This window comes from Hyperolius riggenbachi, chromosome 4 (genome assembly GCF_040937935.1).
Source record: "Hyperolius riggenbachi isolate aHypRig1 chromosome 4, aHypRig1.pri, whole genome shotgun sequence".
Classification (NCBI taxonomy): Eukaryota; Metazoa; Chordata; class Amphibia; order Anura; family Hyperoliidae; genus Hyperolius; species Hyperolius riggenbachi.
The window spans coordinates 424,689,299-424,714,145 of record NC_090649.1 but is presented as its reverse complement, the minus strand read 5'-3'; the positions used below and the strand labels follow the sequence as shown (position 1 = coordinate 424,714,145).

At 43.7% G+C, this 24,847-nt stretch overlaps 1 protein-coding gene across 6 annotated transcripts in view; it reads right to left on the bottom strand.

The window, feature by feature from the left end:
• KIF16B (kinesin family member 16B) overlaps nucleotides 1–24,847 on the bottom strand; it is a 635,015-nt gene that overhangs the window by 317,677 nt on the left and 292,491 nt on the right. Inside the window, exon 1 of one of the 6 annotated variants that reach the window (XM_068232452.1) lies at nucleotides 9,238–9,391. The exons of 4 other annotated variants lie outside the window; for them this stretch is intronic. In XM_068232452.1, coding sequence (XP_068088553.1) covers nucleotides 9,238–9,286 — 49 coding nt within the window. In that variant the 5' untranslated portion in view covers nucleotides 9,287–9,391. Of the gene's footprint in view, nucleotides 1–5,475; nucleotides 5,604–9,237; nucleotides 9,392–24,847 lie in introns of those variants that run through there. One more of the 6 variants, XM_068232453.1, reaches the window with a different exon arrangement.

Sequence of the window (24,847 nt, the reverse complement as noted above, 5' to 3'; positions counted from 1 at the left end):
ATGCTTAGTCAGTCACTGGATAGGCTAGGTTCACTCAGATGCATAGCATGGGTTCACAGTAATGGAGGTGCATGATCAGGTAGGACACAAAAGGAGGAGGACCCTGCCCGAATGCTTACAATCTAGATTATTCACACATTATTCACACTGAAAAGGAGGACATGGAGGCAAAGATGGGGCCAAGGAGAACACCGGACACGGGGACAGGCTAAAGGGGGACAGAAGGACATGGGAAAGGGCAAAGGGGAACCGGGACACAGGCAGAAGACAGGAGGAAACCGGGCAGAGCAAAGGGGGACATGGAGGCATAGGCGTGGGAAAGGAGGACACAGGATGTCAGAAGAGACACGGGGTCCAGAGGAGACAGAAGGAGGCACAGGAACAGAGGAGGACACAGGAGGGACAGAGAAGGACACAAGAGGTACAAGGGGGAAATAAATGGAAGGAGGGGGGTTGAAGGGAGAAGATCCACAAGACACCCCGGCACCGTGGACCGCAAGGCTTATTTATTTATTTTTTTTACCCTGGTTTTTGTCCTTTAAACCTAGGTGTGTCTTATGTTCCGGAGCGTCTTATGGTCTGAAAAATACGGTAATCTCTATTCCTACACACGTCTGCAGAAAATGTGACCAAACTATACAGCGTATGTAACACTTCATTATTCAAACTTCTTATTCCACACACATCAGCTGAAATGTGATATCAGGCTAAATAGAGCGCACTGACTGCTGTAACCATAGAAAATCACAAAGCATGGCAGCTGACATATTATTATTATTATTTAGTATTTATATAGCGCCAACATTTTCCGTAGCGCTGTACAGAGTATATATAGCCTTGTCACTAACTGTCCCTCGAAGGAGCTCACAATCTAGTCCCTACCATAGTCATATGTCTATATTGTGTAGTATATGTACTGTAGTCTATGGCCAATTTTTAGGGGGGGGGGAGCCAATTAACTTATCTGTATGTTTTTGGGGTGTGGGAGGAATCCAGAGTACCCGGAGGAAACCCATGAAGACATGGGGAGAACATACAAACTCCTTGCAGATAGTGCCTTGGCTGGGATTTGAACCGGGGACCCAGCGCTGCAAGGCAAGAGCGCTAACCACTACGCCACCGTGATGCCCTGTATAATATTATACAGTAGCTACAGATTCTCTAATCTGCAGCGCTGACAGGGTCATGTTCTATGCATTGCTAATGAGTGAGGCCACTGAGGACTCGGTCACACTTGGTGTCTGCCTGAGGGGGACACTACTCAGCATCACACCTGAAATGCTGCACACAGGCCTTTACACTGGCTTTCATGCTACTTGTTCACACCAGTTCAGAGCAATCTGATGGGGAAGGGAAACAATGTCACACACTATTACGTGAACAAACCATGAGTAATTTTGGCGCCGCTTTAATGTTTCTTAAAGCTTCACATACAAAGTTATTGGAGTCACTGGTGATTGAGCCTATTCCAACCTTATGTCGGACTATGTCCAACACTGGCCTTTTCTAGTATAGGCCCAATGTCAGACAATAGTACAATATAGGAAACATGGCTGCAGGTAGGTGGCGCTGTTGCCAGATAAAATCCAGTACAGCGTTAGTCTCTTAAAGCGGATCCAAGATGAAAAACTAACTATAACAAGTAACTTGTCTATATATCTTATCTAAAGTTTAGACAGTTTACACAGCAAATCTAACTGCAAACAGCTTTAATAGAAAATGATTTCTTCTTCCTGTGATACGACAGCAGCCATGTTGTTTGTAAACATTACACAGAGGCAGGCTTATCTGTATCTTGAGCAAAAAAACCTAATCCCCCCCTCCTCCTCCCCTCTGCCTCTGAAATCTCTGGCTAGTAACACCTCCTCCTCCTCCTGCCCAGACTGAGCTCCCATGAGCCCTTGCTACTGCCAAGGCTCTCTGAAAACCTGTGGGTGTGGTTTATTTAGTTTATAGGGAATTGGAGTATCAAAACAAAAACAAAAAAGTATTTGGCTTGAGGAATGTCCTATAAACAATATGAAAGGAACACAATTATGCAATGAGTATAAGTTCACCTCGGATCCACTTTAAGATCAGTTTTGGACTAAGCCTGACACTTTGATCACCGCCAGCTCCATCCTCCTCCATTTCACAGCATCATATAAATATCACATAGGCGCACTTGGGCTTGCTGCAGGAACCTTGCACAGCACTGCGTCACCCCATGTGTATCCAAAAATCGGTCAGAACTGAGATCAGACATGCATCCTCAGAAAACTGCATCGTGTGTACCTGAGGCAGGGGTCACATTTGTCTTTCAGTTTCTACACTTTTCAGAAAACTGAAAGACAAGTGTGACCTCTACCTTACAACAGCTAATTTAATTTATAGAGAAAACTGACAAATTGCGCAAGATGTCAGTTATTTTTCTGCGCGCGAAATCTACATTCAAGTGTGACCTATCTCATTGATTAACATGAGTTCTTAGTTGAAAACAGTTTCTCTGTGCAGAAAACGCGCACGAAAGCCGACAAGTGTGACCCCTGCCTAACAGATCTGACTCAGTTTTCTGTATTCAGCCCATCACTATTCTGCTCTCTGTATTACCAGTAATCCCCTGGTTCTTTTCAAGAATCAATCTCCCCCCCCCCTAACCCCCCCACCCCCCCACCTGCCTGCCGCAGAGCCACTGACTCTGCAGCTGCGTGGGCTACTGTGGCTACATACCATGCATTACAACTGCCGATTAATCTGCCACAAGACCAGCGCATTCAACTCGGCTGATCACTGTAACAATTTCCAGTATAAAAAAATAGATAGGAAGTTCTTTAGAGGACATAAAACGTATTAATGAACGTTTCTTTGAGGTGTTTTACAACGTTGGCGTTTCCGCTGGGATTGCGTGACAATTGCCGGTCGCCAGTGATCGACAAATATCTAGTGCAGTTGCTCCCTATGGAAGCGGTCACACTGCAGTGTTCAGGATAACAAAAATGCTGCAGATCAGTGCTTTGAGAGCGATTAAGAAAAATCACGACAAAATCGCAAAAAAAAAAAATAAAAAAAGAATAAAAAAATAAAAAAAAAAAATCGCAATTTTTCAATGCGCTACATACCGTGCATTACAACTGTCGATTAATCTGCCACAAGACCAGCATTCAACTCGGCTGATCACTGTAAAAATTTCCAGTATAAAAAATAGATAGGAAGTTCCTTAAAGAAAATAAAAACGTATAAATGAACGTTTCTTTGGGGTGTTTTACAATGTTGGCGTTTGCCGGTCGCCAGTGATCAACAAACAGCTAGTGCAATGGCTCCCTATGGGAGAGGTCACACTGCAGTGTTCAGGATAACAAAAATGCTGCATATCAGTGCTTTAGGAGCGATTGAGAAAAATCATGCCAAAATCGCAAACAAAAAACCAAAAAAAAACAAAAAAAAAAAAAAAAAACTTTTCTACATTTTTAGGAGTGAAACAGCTCTAAGAGCTCTTTTAGACAAAATGCTATTTTGTTATGATCGGATTGTGAGCTGATCTTGATGCAATTTTAGTAAGTCCTGAACATTGCATTTTTTTCTGCGCTGTCTACTTGCGTTTCTTGCCTCCCATTTAAAATCGCATCTGAATCAGATTGCAATTTGCAGTGTAAAATAAGCCTTAATTATATTTGTAAATAGCAGCAAAGCTTGTAGGCGGAGCTCCAGCAGCTGATGTCACCTGACCAAGGCTGCTGATGGGGCATTGTGATGTCATCGTGATGTCACAATGCTGCTCACTGCTATAAATATCCTGCTGGATAATCAGCCCCTCAGACCCTGGTTTTCACTCAGAGAGTGAAGGCGATTTTCCTTGAGCTCTAGCTTGCTTTATTGTATAAAACTCTCAGTTCTTCTACCACCACCTAAGAAGAACTCAACCCTCTGCCAGAAATGGTGGGGGGTCTTGACCCTCCCCCGAGGAGGCGTCTATTTACCAAAATGGTTATCCCTCTACCGACCATCCGTGAGGGAACCATACTCGTCCTTAACACCCAAGTGGGATATCTACCTTCCCTGAAGCGGCGTGTTTTGGACAAAGACTTAAAACCTCTAGAGACCATCATAGAGGAAGAGGAGATTGCACCAGCAAATCTCCAGTTGGACAACATACCTCACCCTGAAGAGGTAGTCCAACCATCAGACATCCAGGAGATCCCTGAGCCAGTTGTCCAACAGGCAGATGGCCACCTGCCGGACATCCAGGAGGATCCCCTGGAGGACAGACGGGAGCCGGAAGCAGCACCCCAGCCCAGCGGACAGTCCACTGAGAAGACACCTAAACCAGTGGGCAGATGTCGCCGGTTTCTGGGACGTGTTAGGAAGTTTCTGGCCAGACTGTGCTGTTGCACAACCCGTCGCAAACGATCCAATGATTCAGCGGCTGCAGGTAAGGATTATGTATATTAAGGGATATAGGGTATCTGAATGAGATTAATAAAGTTTAGTTATGCACGCTTCCGGGGAACTATTCTCTTTTTTTAGGGTGTTTCACAACGTTGTCGATTCCGTGCCGTTTCCACGGTGATTGCCGGTGGCCAGTAATCAACAAATAGCTAGTGCAATGGCTCCCTATGGGAGAGCGGTCACACTTTAGTGTTCCGGATAACAAAAATGCTGCATATCAGTGCTTTAGGAGCAATTCAGAAAAATCACGGCAAAATCGCAAAAGAAAAAAAACCTATATTTTTCAATGATTTTAGGAGTGAAAAAGTTTTAAGGGCTCTTTTAGGCCTCGTTCACATCTGCTGCGCTGAAAAACGTGTTAAAGCGCATGGTAAAAAACGCATGCGCTTGTGCGCGCTTTAGTCCGCGTTTCTATGCGTTGCGCTTCTTTAAAGCACGTTTTGCTTACTGTAGCAGCAGCAGTTGTCAATAAAACTTTGTTTTTGTATGTAAATGTATTTTTTTCTCCAATTAGGGGTAAAAAACGCATGCGCTTCTATGCGCTAAAAAAGCGGACCCATTCACTTGCATTGCTGTGCGCTTTACAGCTCAGCGCACAGAAATGCATGCAACACTACGTTTCTATAACGCTGCTCAGCGCAGTGCATAGATGTGAACCAGCTACATTTAGTTACATGGAAAAATGAATACCTTGCTGATCGCACAGGGCAGTGCGCTGTGGAAAGCGCACAGAAACGGCCCTAATGTGAACGAGGCCTTAAACTATATGCGATTTTGCTATGATCTGATTGTGACCTGACCTTGAGGCAATTTTAATAAGTCCTGCACATTGCATTTTTTTCTGCGCTGTCTACTTGCGTTCCTGCCTCCTGTTAAAAATCGCGTTCGAATTGTATCGGAATCAGATTGCAATTTTGCAGTGTAAAAGAAGCCTTAAAGAGGAACTATCGCGAAAATCTTAAAATTTAAAACACATACAAATAAGAAATACATTTCTCCCAGAGTAAAATAAACCATAAATTACTTTTCTACTATGTCGCTATCACTTACAGTAAGTAGTAGAAATCTGACATTACCGACATATTTTGGGCTAGTACATCTCTTCATGGGGGATTCTCAGCATGGCCTTTATTTTTTATAAAGACATTCCCTGAAAATGATTAATACAAAGATGCTGGCCAGCCTCCCTGCTCACTATGTTGGCAGTTGGACGGAGCAACTGTCATTCACTAAGTGCTTTTAAAAATAGAGAAAACCCTGAGAACGCCCCTATGAAAAGATAGGCTAGTCCAAAACCTGTTGGTAATGTCAGATTTCTACTACTTACTGTAAGTGACAGCAACATAGGAGAAAAGTAATTTATGGCTCATTTTACTTGAGGAGAAATGTACTTATTTGTATGTGTTTTAAATTTTAAGATTTTTGTGACAGTTCCTCTTCATTTATATTTGTAAATAGCAGTCGAGCCTTGAGGTGAAGCTCCAACAGCTGATGTCACCTGACCAAGGCTGCTGATGGGGCATTGTGATGTCATCGTGATGTCACAATGCTGCTCACTGCTATAAACATGGTTTTCACTCGGAGAGTGAAGGCGATTTTCCTTGAGCTCTAGCTTGCTTTATTGTATAAAACTTTCAGTTCTTCTAACAACACCTAAGAAGAACTCAACCCTCTGCCAGAAATGGTGGTGGGTCTTGACCCTCCCCCGAGGAGGCGTCTATTTACCAAAATGGTTATTCCTCTACCGACCATCCGTGAGGGAACCATACTTGTCCTTAACACCCAAGTGGGATATCTACCTTCCCTGAAGCGGTGTGTTTTGGACAAAGACTTAAAACCTCTAGAGACCATCATAGAGGAAGAGGGGATTGCACCAGCAAATCTCCAGTTGGACTATGTGCCTCACCCTGAAGAGGCAGTCCAACCGTCAGACATCCAGGAGATCCCTGAGCCAGTTGTCCAACAGGCAGATGGCCACCTGCCGGACATCCAGGAGGATCCCCTGGAGGACAGACGGGAGCCGGAAGCTGCACCCCAGCCCAGCGGACAGTCCACTGAGAAGACACCTAAACCAGTGGGCAGATGTCGCCGGTTTCTGAGACGTGTTAGAAAGTTTCTGGCCAGACTGTGCTGTTGCACAACCCGTCGCAAAAAATCTAATGATTCAGTGGCTGCAGGTAAGGATTATGTATATTAAGGTAATTAGGGTATCTGAATGAGATTCAATGATAAAGTTTAGTTATGCTAGCTTTTAGGGAACTATTCTCCTAATTCAGACATATCCCCCGATGTTAGCTGAAGTATAATTCTGGATGCAGGTAAATAGTGAGAATGTAGATGACAGGTGTACTGTTTACTATTTAGAAGTATGGGTCAGTAGGCTGGAGCTAGTGAGCTCATGCAAGTACATAAGTCCAGCAGGCAGAAGACCAGGAAATCAAATCAAGCCAATTAAATAGGGTGTCATGAAACTCATTGCACAATTTAAACCTTTTGCTACTTTTTGAAAGTTTTCATTAATTAGTATACTGTTTTTTCTAATTTTGTTCACTTTTGAAATTACTCTTAAAAGGAACGAAACACCAGGAAATTTTAAATTACCCCCCCCCCCCCCCCCAATGGTTGGTTCATAGTGAAATGTGCCATGAAGGGGAGAGGGGGTGTACCATATGGGAATGTGTGATTATCTCCACAGACAGATCGCATCTCCTAAATTTTGTAGCGCCTGAGTGTCGCATGAGCCGCAATACATGATGGGAGATGTATGATGTGGATGTAAGTACAGAGATTTTCTCTCATCCAAGGACTACATCTCCTGGTATACATTGCCACGCTTGCGAGACACTGCCATGAACTGCAAAATTTGGCAGATGCGGTTTGCCATAGTATAACCTGTCAGAAGAATCATGTTATAGATACACACATAATGAAATGAAAGTAGAGGAAACTAATGTGTTATGTCTTTCTTTCTCCAGCAGAAATCCCTCAGCTATCCACCAGTGACACAGACAGTGTCGAAGACAGTGACCTGCCCCCTCTGACACTTCAGAGCTTCACCCTACACCGTTATCTTGGAGTAGGATCTTTCGGCAATGTGGTCCTGGTTTCACACCCGGCCAGTGACCAGAAAATGGCACTAAAGGTGGTGAGAAAAGCAAGGGAACTAAAATGCAGCAACCCCACCGTGGAACGCAACATCCTGAAAATGGTTGGGAACAACCGTTTCATGGCTCACGCCTTTGCTGCGTTCCAATCAGAGGTAAGTATCCTAACCCCATCAACTCAGCTTGTCGGAGAGTTAGGCGTAAAAAGCTCAACTACCGTTCAGTGACACTTTAAGCTAAAAAAAACAGATATTTACCTAAGAGGAGGGAGGCCTCCACACGTCCTCCTCCAGACACTGCGACTGCCCGGGACCCTCCTGAAGATCGAAATCATGCTTCTCTTCATGCACAACCATGCTGCAACCATGCAACTACAGCCACACCTGCTTAGTAGCACGGAGCCATTCGTGTACGTGCGCAGGTGCAGTATGGCCACATTCCTGCATGAAAAGGAGCATGATCCCGATTAGAAGTCTGACAAGCTCTTGTCAGATTTCTTTCGAAGGCTCCATGCGCTGCAACGGTGGGGGCCAGGAAGATATATGAAGCCTCTGCAGGATTCAGAGGCTTCCTTCCTCTTAGGAAGTGTCTGTCTTTAAACCTTAGCTTTGCCTAAGGTACACTTCAGTACAAGTGACACCATGCTCTCCTGCAACCTGTTGCTATGACAAGGGAGTGCGGTTTGGAAGAAGATAATTGGCGGTAAGATTTGCAGCCTGTGATTACCAATTTATGGACTCACAGGATGAAAGATGCTTGTACTGTAACTGGTATTGTTTTCTCTCCTCTACAGGACTACATATTCTATCTAATGGAGTACCTCAACGGTGGAAACCTGAAACGACTCATGCAGAGCCACTCTCTGCAAGGAGAGGCGGGCAAATTTGTGGCTGCAGAGATCCTCTGTGGCCTGCAGTTCCTGCACAGCAAGGGCATCGTGCACAGGTAACACATGGCTGTCTTATGGAATTATGGTTCTCTAGCTGCTAATAGCTCTTACTCACATCTCACTCTCTTTCTCTTCACAGGGATCTGAAACCAGAGAACATACTTATGGACAATAATGGGCACATCAGAATTACCGATTTTGGCTGCTCTGTAACGGGTGTGTTCGGATCCCAGATGGCGAATGGATGCGCTGGGAGTTACTTCTACATGGCCCCTGAGGTAAGGAATGAACATTTCTATCTGCGGAATGGATTTCTAGTCCAGTGGAGAAAGGTTAGAATTTCTGTCAAGTCTTCATTTCATGTGTGTCTTGGTTTTTGGAGAGACCCTCTCACTTCTAGGACTCAAACAGAATTAAAATCCTGACAGATGCTCTAACCTTTTGACTGTCTATACAAGGCTAAATAGATTGTCCTCGAGATGATCACTGTAAGTAGAGTTCAGCAGGAGCAGTGACACTCTGTAAAGCGGGCATTGTAGAGTCTTGAACTCTTGCAGAATGATCTTTGTATTTTGGCTGTTTTTGCGGTTTGTGGGGATGGCCATGCCTAGGAGAACTCAAGAAGCATGTGATCCGTTGATAGATTTGTAAGGCTCTGGTTTGCTGGGCATGATCATGCGTTAAATCAGGAAGTCATCACAACAAATCAGAACCTTACAAATCTATCAGCTGATCAAACTGAGCACATGCTTCTCCATGAGTTCTGCTAGGCAGGGCCATCCCTAGCGTTGTCATTGTAACTGTGCACAATGCACTGACCTTTCTTCCTGTTTCCACAGGTCATGAAGAGAGACTCGCACAACGGCATGGCGGACCTTTTCTCTTATGGCATCTTAGTCTTTGAGATGTTTTTTGGACGCCACCCATTTCGGTTCAGAACCAAAGAAGAGCTGATCAAGGCCGTGTGCAGCTCCAAACCCAGCTTCCCAGCAGATGCCGATCCAGACCTAGTAGACTTACTAAAACGAGTAAGTAAATAGATTTGTTTTATTTAGATTATACAAGGAGAAGGTTGTGTTATATTTCTGACACTAATGCTCTATTTGTTTTCCTCCTCAGCTCCTATGCACAGACCCTGTCAAGCGTCAGGCGCGTGTGCGTGACCTCCGTGGCCACCCCTTCTTCAGGCAAATCAACTGGAAGGAGATGGAGGCAGGAGTCACCCCCTCTCCAGTTGTGGTGAAGCATGTAAGTACACGAATACCCCAGCAGTAATACTGCTGTAATTATTATACACTTCTATAGAGCTGACATTTTCTGCAGCACTTTACTGAGAACATCAAACAATTCATGGAATTAAAAGCTGCCCATACATGAATCGACTTTCCATCTAACTATTATGTGATTGACTTTATTGGGCGATCAACAATATGTTTAATCAAAAGTTGATTGACTAGTGGCCCACACACATTGGAAGCAAGATCCTAAGTGATTCTCCTTCATAAATCAATCAGAAGGATGTCTGTGCCTCCAGGCTCCGAATCCAAAAATCGATTCTGTGCCAATCAAAATCATGAGAACTGTTGCCAATTCCATTATGTTTAACCAATATTTTCCATCCTGCCCAATCGAGTAAATTGGTGGATTTGATTAAATATTGGCCAATCTTCTTGGCTCAAGCAGAATAAAAAAAGAATCAATTCTCCCCAGATGAGATAAAATGATCAAATGGAATGGTCAATCAAGCAGAAGCATTGAGTAATATATGAGCGCCTTAAAGTGAATATATTACTTTCTACCAATCTTCTTCTGTATAATGTTACAATTATCTTTAATCTAAATCTCTCCTGGGGTGTCCACCAACACCCGGAACATACCGTAGTTCTGCCCCTTCCAACAAAATGCCAGGCGCCCTTTCTGCACAATTTTGATTGGCCCAATTACAAGCTGCATACAATTTGCACAACATTTGCATGCAATCTGCAATTTTTAGTACCTCAATGACCACCTCTGGTTCTCAGTTTAATTCAATGACAATTCTGAGTAGGAAACCAATGAACTTATCAGTATGTTTTTGAGATGTGGGAGGAAACTGGAATGTCCAGATGAAACCCACAAATACTTCATGTGCTGAGTAGGGATGTTCTTGCCTAGGAAGAACTCACGGAGAAGCATGTGATCAGTTTAATCAGCTAGCAGCTTTGTAAGGCTCTGATTTGCTGGTCATGATCCTGTGCTAAACCAGGAAGTCATCACAGCAAAGCAGAACCTAACAAATCTATCAGCTGATCAAACTGATCACATGCTTCTCCGTAAGTTCTCCTAGGCAGAAGCAGAGCCATCCCTAGTGGTGGGATATAATAGTGAGCCAGAAAAGAATTTGCCAATGACCGTGTTAATGTGTTTTCTCTTTGCAGCTCCCAGAAACGCCAAACAGCATCGATATAGATGAGCTTGTGCCGCCCACAGATGCCAGGAGATGCCTCTCAGAACAGCAGCAAAAGCTGTTCAGCGGCTTCAACTTTGTCAGCCGCAGATGGAGGGACATGCAGAAGCAATAAAAGTTTCCCAGATCCATCTACCACACAGAGAAGGACGTTATGTTATATTTAAGAAAAAATATACAAAAAATAAAAGGTTCCAGAAACCAAGTGTGTAGTGAAAAGTGTCATTGCTGCCATGTCATAGTAGTAGTGTTGTGTAATTTTATCCATCAGGAGAATCAGAAATAGGAGGAATGCTAAAAGGCGGCCCTTCTAAAGGGTCTCTCCACCCAGAACTTGACATCTCCGGTGTCCTTTTCCTGGTAGAAGAAGGGGTAGGGGAAAGGAAAAAGAGGGAGGCTGGGCTGCTCCAGATGTCTATCTCTACTGTACTACACTTATCAAGAGTTTTGGAATGGAGAATAACATTGCTAGAAAAAAAAAATTGGTTGCCATTGGAATCGGAGCAGGTAAGATGAGAGAGTATCTTTTCAAGGAACCTGAAAAATATTTTAATTTCTAAAACAGATTACCCACTTATCAAACCGATGCTAAAAACATTGTGTTCTTTAACCACTTTACTCCCAGCGGTACGGATATCTCCATTCCTTTTTCCATCCTTTCACCCCCAGGGATGGAGATATCCGTTCCTCCTGCACTCCCGCTCGCTCGTGCGTGCGCTCCCGCTCTCGTGCACGCCGCCGCCCACTCGCCCGGAGATCAATGAACGGGAAAAACCATTCCCGTTCGTTGATCTAAGCCCCCGCAATGATCAGCTGCTTCTATGAGAAGCAGCGATCATTGTGAGAAAAAAAAATGTTTCCCAGCCTCCTAACACTTCCTGCAAGCATACTTCCTGTACGCTTGCAGGTCGCAAAAACAAAAAGTTACTGTGGCCATCTTGTGGTCAAAAAATAAAACTACACCCGAAAGCATTTTTCATACACAAATTATTATTATTTAGTATTTATATAGCGCCGACATTTACGCAGCGCTGTACAGTGTATATATATATATATATCTTGTCACTAACTGTCCCTCAAAGGAGCTCACAATCTAATCCCTACCATTACCATATGTCTATATTATGTAGTGTAAGTACTGTAGTCTAGGGCCAATTTTTTTTTTTTGAGGGCCCGTTTCCACTAGCGCGACGCGATTTCGCCGGCATTCCGACGCTTGTAAAAACGCATGCGGGTGCGTTTCCGCATGCGTTTTACCCGCGATTTCGCGTGCGATTTCGCATGGCAGGGTGCCATGCGAAATTAACCATGACACTGCCAGGACAAAATAACATTGGAAAGGGTGCGAAATCGCGGGTAAAAACGCATGTACTAAACGCATGCGTTTTTACTATTAAATACATTAGCGGCGATTCGCACGGATTCCCGACGCAGGCGAAAACTGTGGGTCCCGCCGTGCAGATTTGGCCCGCTGCCAAATCGCTCCCGCACGCCGCACAGATGGAAACAGCCCCATCCACTAACATTAGCTATGCGAATCCGCATGCAGTGCCCGCATGCGGATTCGCCCTAGTGGAAACGAGCCCTTAGGGGGAGCCAATTAACTTATCCGTATGCTTTTGGAATGTGGGAGGAAACCAGAGTGCCCGGAGGAAACCCACACAGACACGGAGAGAACATACAAACTCTTTGCAGATAGTGCCCTGGCTGGGACTCGAACCAGGGACCCAGCGCTGCAAGGCGAGAGAGCTAACCACTACGCCACCGTGCTGCCCAAATACAATAGTTTTACACTAAAAAATAACTCATTACCTCACACACTCCCCAATTTTTTTTTTTTTTTGTAATAAAAAAATAAAAACATTTTACAATAAAAAAAAAATACATAAATAGTTACTTTAGGGACTGAACTTTTTAAATATTTATGTCAAGAGGGTATAACACTGTTACTTTATAAACTATGGGCTTGTAATTAGGGATGGACGCAAAACTGAAAAACATGCACCTTTATTTCCAAATAAAATATTGGCGCCAAACATTGTGATATTCTTGGCATAATGTCCCACCTAAAGAAAGCCTAATTGGTGGCAAAAAAAAGATATAGTTCATTTCATTGCGATACGTATTAAGTTATAGACGAATTAATGGAAGGAGCGCTGAAAGGTGAAAATTGCTCTGGTGCTCAAGGGGTAAAACCCCTCAGTGGTGAAGTGGTTAATATGAATATGGAATAAAAGTACGGAACTCTCAATGTGATTTGTCTTTTTATTATCCCCGCCTACCACTCAGAGGGACAACCCTGATTTTCCACCAGCCAAAACATATAGCTGCTTTAAGATAAATAAACTAGACAAAGATATTAGATATACTTGTTTGGAGATGAGAAACTAGGTCTCTCAAACATGCTAGAAGATCCCAAAAATGAAGGAACATGGTGGTTGGAACAAATTAAGAATTTCCTCTCGCAGGGAAGGAAAAAAAAAAAAAAAAACGTTAGAACGGACATTAACCATTTCAGCCCGCGGGGATTTTTCACCTCAGGCATTAGAGCAATTTTCACCTTCCATTCATTCGCTAATAACTTTATCACTACTTATCACAATTTGTTGATCTATATCTTGTTTTTTCCGCAACTAATTAGGCTTTCTTTGGGTGATACATTTTACTGAGAATTATTTTTTTATAAATGCATTTTAACAGGATTAATAAGAAAAAAAATGGAAAAACGTCATTATTTCTCAGGTTTCGCCCATTATAGCTTTAAAATAATCCATGCTACCATGATTAAAACCTATGTATTTTATTTGCCCGTTTGTCTCGGTTATGACACCATTGAAATGTTGTCCCTATCACAATGTATAACGCCAATATTTTATTTGGAAATAAAGGTGCACTTTTTCCGTTTTGCATCCATCACAATTTACAAGCTTATAATTTAAAACATGTTCGTAGCATACCCCCTTCAAATGCATATTTAAAAAGTTTAGACTCTTAGGTAACTATTTATGTCTTGTTTTTTTATTTTTTAATTGTAATTTTTTCTTTCCATTAAAAATTTTATTTGGGTAATATTTTGGTGTGGGAAATAAACAGTTAATTTTTTATGTTATTATATGTGTAAATTGTAATGTAAAAAATATGTAGATGTAGTTTTATTATTTGGCCACAAGATTTCCACCTTGAGTTTTTTTTCTTCCTCCTTGTGCTTCTCGCTAAGCCAGGTATGTCAAACCGGTCCTACGAGGGCTGAGATCCTCACACATTTTTGATACAGCTCAAATGAATTGATGGGTCTGAATCAGGAAAGGTGTGATCCATCAGGTAGAACACATTCCTTTCTTTCTCAGTCCATCCTAAACACTGGCATGGATATGGCCCTCCAGGCCTGGAGTTCGACACATGTGCGCTAAGCGGAAGCACAGGGGGGATGCAGAAATGTTTACGTGCAGAAAGACTGAAGCCTCTAGAAATGAGCGCTTCTGTTTTTCTGCTGGGGACATGGATTGGTGATCAGGGAACCATGTTCCCGTTCACTGATCCCAGGGACAAATACGCAGCTGTGGTCCAGGTATGGCTCATGGGGTCTGTCACAGGTATATTGTGAGCCACAACGGCCACCACCAGATCTCACACAAACCAGAGAGGAGAGAGTCTTGCAGAGTGCCAGTCAGAAGGTATTAACACCACTGTGGTGGGAAGAGCTGTATACCAGAGAGGGTCCTAAGTGGATTAGGACCCTCATGATGTAAGTGTAACCTTCCTGAATTTGGCTGTTTCCATTGGAATAAAGTGGATATGCTTATGATACCCACTGAGAGTACCCCTCTTTCATCTCTTTGCGCTGTGAGTGCTCACACAGATTGTGACAGTGCTACGGAGGGACCTCTGATGAGGACTGTGCTTATGATCCTAAATACCAGCGCTGTGGCATATTATTACATAAGATCTCACACAAGGACCACAAGGATCCTGTGGCTTTTACTTCCCTGCCAATAACTGACAAGAAGTGCCACTGTGGGTGTGACAAGTACTGCAGAAAGCAGCCAATCACAATACAGCTGCCAGCTATGGCGAGCATACACAAAGTCCAAAAGTCCATGTAAATATACCATAGTCTCTATTCCTATACACATGTCCACAGAAAATGTGACCAGAAGGGTGACAGAAGAGACACGGCCAGAGGAGACAGAAGGAGACAAGGGGATAGAGGAGAACATAGGCAAAGGAGGAGACGCAGGAACAGAGGAGGGCACAGGAGGGACAGAGAAGGACACAAGAGGTACAAGGGGGAAATAATTGGAAGAGTTTGAAGTGAGAAGATCCACAAGGCATCCTTGCACCATAGACCACAAGGTTTTTTGTTTTGTTTTTACCCTGGTTTTTGTCCTTTAAACCTAGGTGTGTCTTATGTCCCGGAGCGTCTTATGGTCCAAAAAAATATGGTAATCTATGCCCACACGTCCGCAGAAAATGTGACCAAACTATACAGCGTATGTAACACTTCATTATTCAAACTTATTCCACACACATCAGCTGAAATGTGACATCAGGCTAAATAGAGCACACTGACTGCTGTAACTATAGAAAAGTCACAAAGCATGGCAGCCAACATAATATTATACAGTAGCTACAGATTCTCTAATCTGCAGCGCTGACAGGGTCATGTTCTATGCATTGCTAATGAGTGAGGCCACTGAGGACTCGGTCACACTTGGTGTCTGCCTGAGGGGCAGGCATCCGGTACAGCGTTAGTCTTTTAAGATCAATTTTGGACAAAGCCTGACACTTTGATCACCGCCAGCTCCACCCTCCTCCATTGCGCAGCATCATATAAATATCACATGGGCGCATTTGGGCTTGTTGCAGGAACCTTGCACAGCACTGCGTCACCCCATGTGCATCCAAAAATCGGTCAGAGATGCATCGTCAGAATCCCCTGGTTCTTTTCAAGAATTGTTCCCCCCCCCCCCCACACACACCCGTGCACAGCCGCCTGCCGCAGAGCCACGGACTCCGCTGCTGCGTGGGTACTTTGGCTACATACCGTGCATTACAACTACCGATTAATCTGCCACAAGACCAGCGCATTAAAATCGGCTGATCGCTGTAACAATTTCCAGTATAAAAAATGGACAGGAAATAAAAACATTAATGTTTCCTTGGGGTGTTTTACAACATTGGCGATAAGGGATAATGTTGTAAAGTCAGGCAATGACTCTGCGCAGAAGAAAAAAATCTCACTTTGTTGACAGCCCTATACTTGGTGCTCAAATCTCTGGGTTACATGACAGACTTCTAATCAAAAATTCTTGGGAGCAGTTACATCAAATATAAACACTGCGTGTGAAATGTCCCATTGCCCTATCCACCTTTATTAAAAAATGTAAAATCTGGGTTGAACGAGGGCTTTAAGCAGCAGGGACAGCCTTACTATCCCAGTAAAAAACAAACAAACAAAAAACAACATACAGAAAAAACTTTTGAGATAGAATATAGGAGGGGTATGACCCGATTGAGCACAAATGCGATTTAGTATGAAAAATAGTACAAAACTTTATTTAGCAAATAGAAAACCATGCATAAAATCACGTCACCCCCCCCAATCCCCCTGTAACCCAGGTAACCACTCAAAGGTTCCCTCAATACTTGTAACAGCTATCACAAGAAAATCATGTGCACAAGGATCAATATATAGCTGCACAGCCAAAATATCTAAAAAGTCTTGTATTGAGACTTTAGTAATCAACCATATAGTGTTGAAGACTTGAGTGCTGTTAATCCTCTACTCCCAGCATTGCTGAAAAATGAAAACATACATAAGTAGATAAATACTTGTTCTACTTGCATAACATACGTATTGTACTGTTCAGATTTTGATTTCAGTGAATTTTATATAGTATATGATAAATCTATTTCCTCCCTTACTCTTTTTTTCCTCCTAGAAACTGCACTGTCTTATCTAGCTTGCTTTTGCAAACAGATGTAAGCACAGCATAGATTGTATTTCAGCAGCTTCTCCCTTCTCAGAATGGTTTCACACTGAACTGCCCTCAGCCAATCAGTGAGGAGCAGGGATGAAGAAGCGGAGATGACAAACTTCCTTCTCATCGGCAATAGAAACAGGCTTTATTACAGTGGAAACATTTATGGTTAGATTGGAATGGTTGCAATGCAGGATTAGGTTGCAGGCTGCATAATATACACAGATCAGTGGTAAATAGAATTTGATTTTGTGGCCGACAATCCCGCTTTAAGCAGCAGATGCCTCACTTCACACAAAAAGACAACATCTGAGCAAGTTATACTGAACTAGTATATTTAGATCTGTGCCTGGAGATTGGTTTAAAGCAACTCATAAAACAGAAAGTGAGCATTTCCTTGTTCTGGATTATAGAAATCAACATGAACTCAGTGCTCCACCCATCACTGTGCTGCAAGAATGATTACACAGTCCGCCATATATTGGTTAGCGAGAACTCCACTGTTGTATTATAGCTGCTTTGTGAATCCAATAAAAAACAGATTGTGCAGATTATTTTCAAATGTATTTCAAATTGAGTATTTAGATCCATTTGCTATAGAAAACAAAAAATAACTTCTATAGTTTCCTCTATCAAAGAAGATAAACAATCCAATGCTTCTGTTAAGAGGAGAGAAAAAAAACTAAAAGAACAAACAAAAGTTGTCCTTACGGGGCCAAGAGACCAAGTTACACAAACAACAGGATAAAGTCACTACTTCATATGGACAGACCGGTAAAAGGACAGATATCTGCCGGGTACTCCAGTTAAGTTAAGGAACACGATGTCGATGATAGAAACACAAGAGCATATCCTAAATACTTCAAGAGGAACTGTCACGAAAATATTAACCATCCTGGCGGTATGGACGAGCTCAGCTCGTCCATTACCGCCGGAGGCTGCCGCTCAGGCCCTGCTGGGCCGATTTCCTTCAAATAAAAAGGAGCACACGCAGCCGGCACTTTGCCAGCCGCGTGTGCTACCTGATCGCCGCCGCAACACGGCGATCCGCCGCGTGCAGCGGCGAAAGAGGGTCCCCCCAGCCGCTGGAGCCCAGCGCAGCCGGAACAAATAGTTCCGGCCAGCGCTAAGGGCTGGATCGGAGCCGGCTGACGGCAGGACGTCGGCTGACATCCATGACGTCACTCCGCTCGTCGCCATGGCGATGAGGTAAGCAAAACAAAGAAGGCTGCTCATTGCAGCCCTCCTTGTTAATTCTGATCGTCGGAGGCGATCGGAATTACGCTTCAGGAGCGCCCTCTAGTGGGCTTTCATGCAGCCAACTTTCAGTTGGCTGCATGTAATAGTTTTTTTTTTATTTAAAAAAAAACCTCCCGCAGCCGCCCTGGCGATCTTCATAGAACGCCAGGGTGGTTAAAATTTAAAACACATACAAATAAAAAGTATGTTTCTTCCTGAGTAAAATGAGCCATAAATTACTTCTCTCCTATGTTGCTGCCACTTACAGTAGGTAGTAGAAATCTGACATTACCAACAGGTTTTGGGTTAGTCCATCTCTTCATGGGGGATTCTCAGCATGGCCTTTATTCTTTATAAAGACACTGCCTGAAAAAGATTTATACAAAGATGCTGGCCAGCCTCCCTGCTCGCTGCACACTTTTTTGGCAGTTGGACAGAGCAACTGTCATTCCCTAAGTGCTTTTAAAAATAAAGAAAACCCTGAGAACCCCCATAAGAAGATGGACTAGTCCAAAACCTGTTGGTAATGTCAGATTTCTACTACTTACTGTAAGCGACAGCAACGTAGGAGAAAATTAATTTGCTTAATTAATACTGCTTTCCATAACTGCAGCTATGCTTTACATTGCAAATAGGGATGCTCAATGAGATGCAAATATTTCCGAGTTTATGCAAATGCATGTACATTTTAATGCAAATACATGAAGCTGGAAAATGGACCAATCAAGGACCAAACTGATTGGTCCAATTTCAAGCTGCATATATTTGCATACAAATGTACATACATTTCCATAAGCTCGGAAGTATTTGCATATCATTGATCATCCGTAATTGAAAAAGGTCTATTTATATTGGTAGGCAGGAAGCAGGTGATTTGGAAAGCCATATCAGCGTATGGGCACACGTGACAGAATTTGCACGTTACCATTGACCTTCTTTGCCACTGGTGCCTTGTGTGGTGTGTGGTAAAGCACTGCAGCTTCTTTGTCAGCTAGAGCACTTCCAGTGCATCTCGGGAAGGGTGTCATGTTCCATTGACTTCAAAGGCCATTGCAATGAGGTACGTTATAGGGTGGAAGCCACGCAACGCAATGTAGTGCGTTTAAAAGGGGCCTCACACTGTCAGTGAGAAAAATAAAAAATGAACACAGCCTAGTTTTATGCAGGAATGGCATTGTACATATACATGTTTATTTTATGTCACATCAGTTTAGGCACCATTTAAACTGAAAAGGGGACAAAAATAAAGTGAGTAGTTAAAAATCAAGAAATGACTGATATTTGCCATGGAGGCGCCAGAAGGATAAAAAGATCTAAAACGTTTAAAAATAAGGAGGTAGTGGTGCACTTACCTCCACCGGGCAGACACAAGAAAATGCTGATGAATTTTCAGCAAAACAATTTATTTACATACTCCAGGAAAATACACCGCGTTTCACGGTGGTGACCCGCTTCCTCAGGCATTAAGATGGAGCATATAGAAAAACATGTCTGGTACTATGCCAAGCACCTATGTTTTTAAACGTTTTAGACCTTTTTATCCTTCTTGCACCTATGTATCCATACTACGTTATACATATCCACTCTTGGTGGAGGGGTGTTACCCCTTTTTCCTTGATCTACAGAGAGTGACTTCTTAGCTACTTCCCGACCGAGTCACGCCGACAGGCGTGGCCGCGGCGGCAGCCCCAGGACCGCCTAACGCCGACCGGCGTAAAGTCCTGGGGCTGTATTTTGCAGGAGATCACGCGCAGGCTGCGCGCATCTCCTGCTTAATGGGCGGAGCTGAGCTTCGCCTTCAGTCTCTGAGCGGTGATTGCTGCTCGGGAGACTGTTAGACGGCGTCTAATTAGGGTGTACAGCACTGCGATCTGCAGCAGCGCTGTACTGTGTGACACGACTGTCCCCTCCATAGGCACAGAGGTGATCGGCTGTCATAGGCTGAAGCCTATGACAGCTGATCACGGGGATTGGCTGGCGGGGGGGAGGGAGGGGAGAATACAATAGTTAAAAAAAAACATGTTTTTATTAAAAAAAATTAACAAATAAATAAAAAACAAACAAACAAATATCTGGGGGGCGATCAGACCCCAGCAACAGAGAGCTCTGTTGGTGGGGAGAAAGGGGGGGGAGGGACACTTGTGTGCTGTGTCGTGTGGCCCTGCAGCTTGGCCTTAAAGCTGCAGTGGCCAATTCAGCATAAAATGGCCTGGTCTTTAGGGGGGGGGTTTAACACTGCGGTCCTCAAGCGGTTAATCCTGAGTGGAGACAGGTCTAATCTCCCCACCTGCCGTTACAGTGGTTGCCTGTGCGGTAACCCTGACTTGTGAGTATACTTCACATACTCTTTCCACACACCTTCATTTACCAGTGCATACTACACTATCTAGGGCTCTCAGTGTCCCTCTTTTTGTTCATGTAATTTGTTCAGGTTGTTTGATACACAATGAGCCTGCCCGTCATCATCTTTACTACTGGCTGACAAGAAAATAACTAGACAGCACCAACTGCCATTATTTATAACCACACCCACTAACATTGCAATAGGCTAAACGGTAGTTTTTTTTTGATGAGGTAGACATGTGTATGTACAGTGCCAAGCACACAAATGACTATGCTGTGTTCCTTCTTTTTCTTTCTCTGCCTGAAAGAGTTAAGCATCAAGTATTAAAGTGACAGTTACTGCCCAAGTCGGGACTGGGTCGGGCTATAGCATAACCCTCACTGATAAGTAACTACAGCCATAAAACACTTTCCTGTCAGTCAATGACTTCTGAGAGCAGTAAAGAGATAAGAATGGTCAATAGTTCATAGATTTGAGCTCTGGCATATTTCAATAAAGGTGTCATTGAGCAGAGACAATGAAACTGTTAAAACTTAGAAACTAGACTTAAAGAGAGACTGAAGCGAGAATAAATCTCGCTTCAGACCTCAGAGTTAGCAGGGGCATGTGTGCCCCTGCTAAAACGCCGCTATAGCGCGGCTTAACGGGGGTCCCTTCACCCCCAAATTCCCCTCCGTAATGCTGGGGATCTCTTCCTGGTTGCGCGTCTGTCAGCGCGTATCTCCGCCTCTCCCCCGCCCCTCTCAGTCTTCCTTCACTGAGAGGGGCGGGGAAGAGGCGGCGATGCAGCGCTGACAGACGCGACTGGAGGCAGGGCTGCAGCCGTTAGCCCTGCCTCCAGGAGCGACCAAATGCACGACCAAGTCGTGCTGGGGTGGGTTTGGGGGTGAAGGGACCCCCTTTGTGCGGCGCGATAGCGGCGGTTTAGCAGGGGCACACGTGCCCCTACTAACTTTGAGCTTGGAAGCGAGATTTATTCTCGCTTCAGAGTCTCTTTAAATATAAAAAAAACTGTGGGATATCTAAGTCATTGTTAGGAGACGGAGGATAGATACAATTGTTCAGTTCATCAGTTTGCTTTCGCCTCAAATGTCCTTTAAGGATAATGTATTAGTGGCTACAGTCAGACCACAAATTAACTTATTTCCACTACATGAAGAAGTCTCAACAGGTACAAAACTAGTCGCCAGTTATCCCTCAGTTAAAGTTTCTGGAGTTATTTACGAGCAGTATTCATTAGTACAGAGCTGTGTTTGTCATAAAACACTTTGCATAACACATTGCTCAGTCAGTGAAAATCGTGGCACACAGTTTAATATTTTTATGCGAGTTTCATCAGCTCAGCAATCTGAGAAATGCACGTTAATAATAACAAAACAGATGGTAAAGTGATGTTCTAGGCGGAAGGTTAAGCATAATGGTTATGTTATGTACTATAGCTCATTTCACTCACAATGTATTTTCTTCACACTTACTAGCAGGCGTTCCGTTTTAATTTAATAAGGCAAGAAGAGAAATAAACGCATGCCTACTAGAAAAAAGTTTTAGTGCAGGAAAGTAATGGAGGCAGCTCACTGAACTGAAACCTGCAGGAAGAGGAATACAGAGACTGAAAACTTTATCCCCTTTTTAAAAGTGAGCGGTTGTTAGGCCGGCGTTACAATCTTTTGGCTTCGGTGGTTACTGATTTATATCTGCAAGAAGCAAGTGGACTGTAGAGTCAGAACACCTGATCTCAGGGCCGGGCCGAGGCATAGGCTGGAGAGGCTCCAGCCTCAGGGCGCAGTGTAGGAGGGGGCGCACAATTCATTCAGCTGTCATTCCTAATTGTGTTTGAAGCAGAAAGAAATAAGAAAAGGGGATACATAGCAGTGACTGCAAGCCAGATAACTAGATATTAAGGTGTTGGGGAGGTTGTGGGCCCTGTGGCCCTCTTAGTCTAATAGCAATCAGTGTGTGACAGCTGGGGTGGGAGGGATGGAGGGGCGCACTTTGGTGTCTCAGCCTTGGATGCCAGAGAACCTTGTCCCAGCTCTGCCTGATCTGTACACCTGCTGTGGTTCAGGAAAATAGGTAAAGGCCCATACCCACCACGCAATTTTCCAGACAAATTTTTCGACAACCAGCGATTTTTCGAACAATGAGCAATCTATCTCGTGATGTGGAAACAGGCATGCATTCACACGATGTTTAGCGTTGCACAGCGATAACGACCGTCACGGCGGATCAGATAATTTAGTTCCCCGCTGACTCCACAAAATATACAGCGATTGTTTGACTTTCAATTTATGCCTGTCATGTGCCGTCATAAGCAGAAAGAGGAATCGCTGAACACTCGTTGTCAAAGGGATGTCCTGGACCCATCGGGTGGTGAGTATGGAGCTTTAGAGGCAAAGCCTCAGCACAGCAAACAGAGAATGTTGGAAGTTAGACATGGGATCCAACATTTTCTATTGCTGCAAGTTTCCTTTAACCCCCGTGGCGGCCTGATTCTTTCAAGATTTTAGGATCTAAAAGCGGTGCAATTTTTTTTTACAGTCTTTGAAGCCTCATTCACACCTAAAAGCAAAAAAGTGTTTTGCGTTTTTGTGCACTTTCTTCCCCCTCCCGAAGCTCCACTGCGTTTCTGGTAAAAGCGCTTTTCTTAGCGCTTTTGTAATTCACTCCCTGATGCAAGTCAGGAAGTGAACTATTTGACCCAGAAAATAATAAATACAATGTATTTATTCTTAAAAACGCTCTCACGCAATTGTTGCACAAAGCGATTGTGTGAGCGTTTTGCATTTTTTCTATGCCTTCCATTATAGCAGAAACACCCCCAAAATAGTACAGGCACCGCTTTGCCGACCGCAAAGCGGGTGCAACGCACAAATATGAACCTTCTCATAGAGATTCATTTCACAAGCAAAATCGTCTGTGCTTGAAAAAAGGGCAAAAAACGCCCTAGTGTGAACGAGCCCTTAGACCCTAAAACCTGGAAAAAAAGAAACCCTATAGTGATAGGGTGGGAGTGGCGTATCGTGAAGGACACAGAAAACAGGCACGGGAACCCAAATAGCATACTATGCTCAATAAATGAGATGGAAAACAAATGTATAAAAAAGGCTACTCACAAAGGTGGGTTGCAGGGGGCAACCGACCACTTGAATCAGGTGGAGACAATGAATCTGACTCCAGTCAGGGTGTCCAAATTGGACTGGGGTGGTCGCACTCCTTGGATTAATTAAAGGCTGGCGTCTCACAATGGTGTACACCATGCGTGGCCAGACCAAACCCCTCTCACCACTGTGTGTGAGGGGGTGTAGCTCAGCACAATTGGATAAAGAGGCACCCAAACATAGATAAAACCAAGTTAAAAACATCAATAAAAATCTAAGAAAAAGGTGGTTTACCTCAAAAATGACAATCTCATAAGGACAAAAAGAGATTTATTAAAGCACAGGCAATGCCTTTCACAGGTGCAAGCCCGATTTCTCAGGCCAGGAGAAGGAAGTTCGTTGGACGCGTGCGAGGCTGTGTGATATGCATAGAAGCTGGGTAATTAACCCCCTCTGTCCCATCCGCACACCTGAACCAATTACGCCTCATTAGAATCATGAATTCAAGTAGCTTGCTACGCGTTATGACTCATGAGCTCATCACTAGTGCCGATATGTAACAGCCAGTAGACATGAGGCACGTGTGAAACTCATTGCCTGTGCTTTAATAAATCTCTTTTGTCCTTATGAGATGGTCATTTTTGAGGTAAACCACCTCTTTTTCTTTGATTTTTTATTGAAGTTTTTAACTTTGTTTTATCTACGTTGGGCACCTCTTTACAGGGATGCTCGGATAGTACTTTTTAAAATCCGAATTGATCCGGATCCAGATATCCGAATCCGACTTTTTAGATATCCACATGAACGTGGATATCCGAACGTATTATCCGCAGATATCCGACCTATTCAGATATCCGGATAGACAAACCGGAAGTGCCTTTTAAAATGCTGTAAAAGCATTTTTAAACTTTAAAAAACACCCTCCACTCTCCCTGAACCACCAACCTTTTGATTAACAGCCAAATGTGCTAACTGATTGTGCCACAGAGACTGTGTATGTAGTTGCTGCTAAATGGCTATCTGGGGTTCTCTTCGGACAACTGTTGGAACACAAAAGGCAAGGCCGTCCCTGGGTGGGTTTGAACCACCAACCTTTCGGTTAACAGCCAAATGTGCTTGTGATTGCGCCACAGAGACTGTGTATGCAGCTTGCTGCTAAATGATTTTATGGGTAAGTATGTGTGTCTTTTGGAGGGAGGAAGTAAGTCTGCTCCAAGAAGTTTAACACCATTTTTTCCTACAACGAAGCATTCACTGTGTGGCAGCAGAGTGGTGCAGTGGAAGTGTACTGGGCCCATAACCCAGAGGTTCATGGATTGAA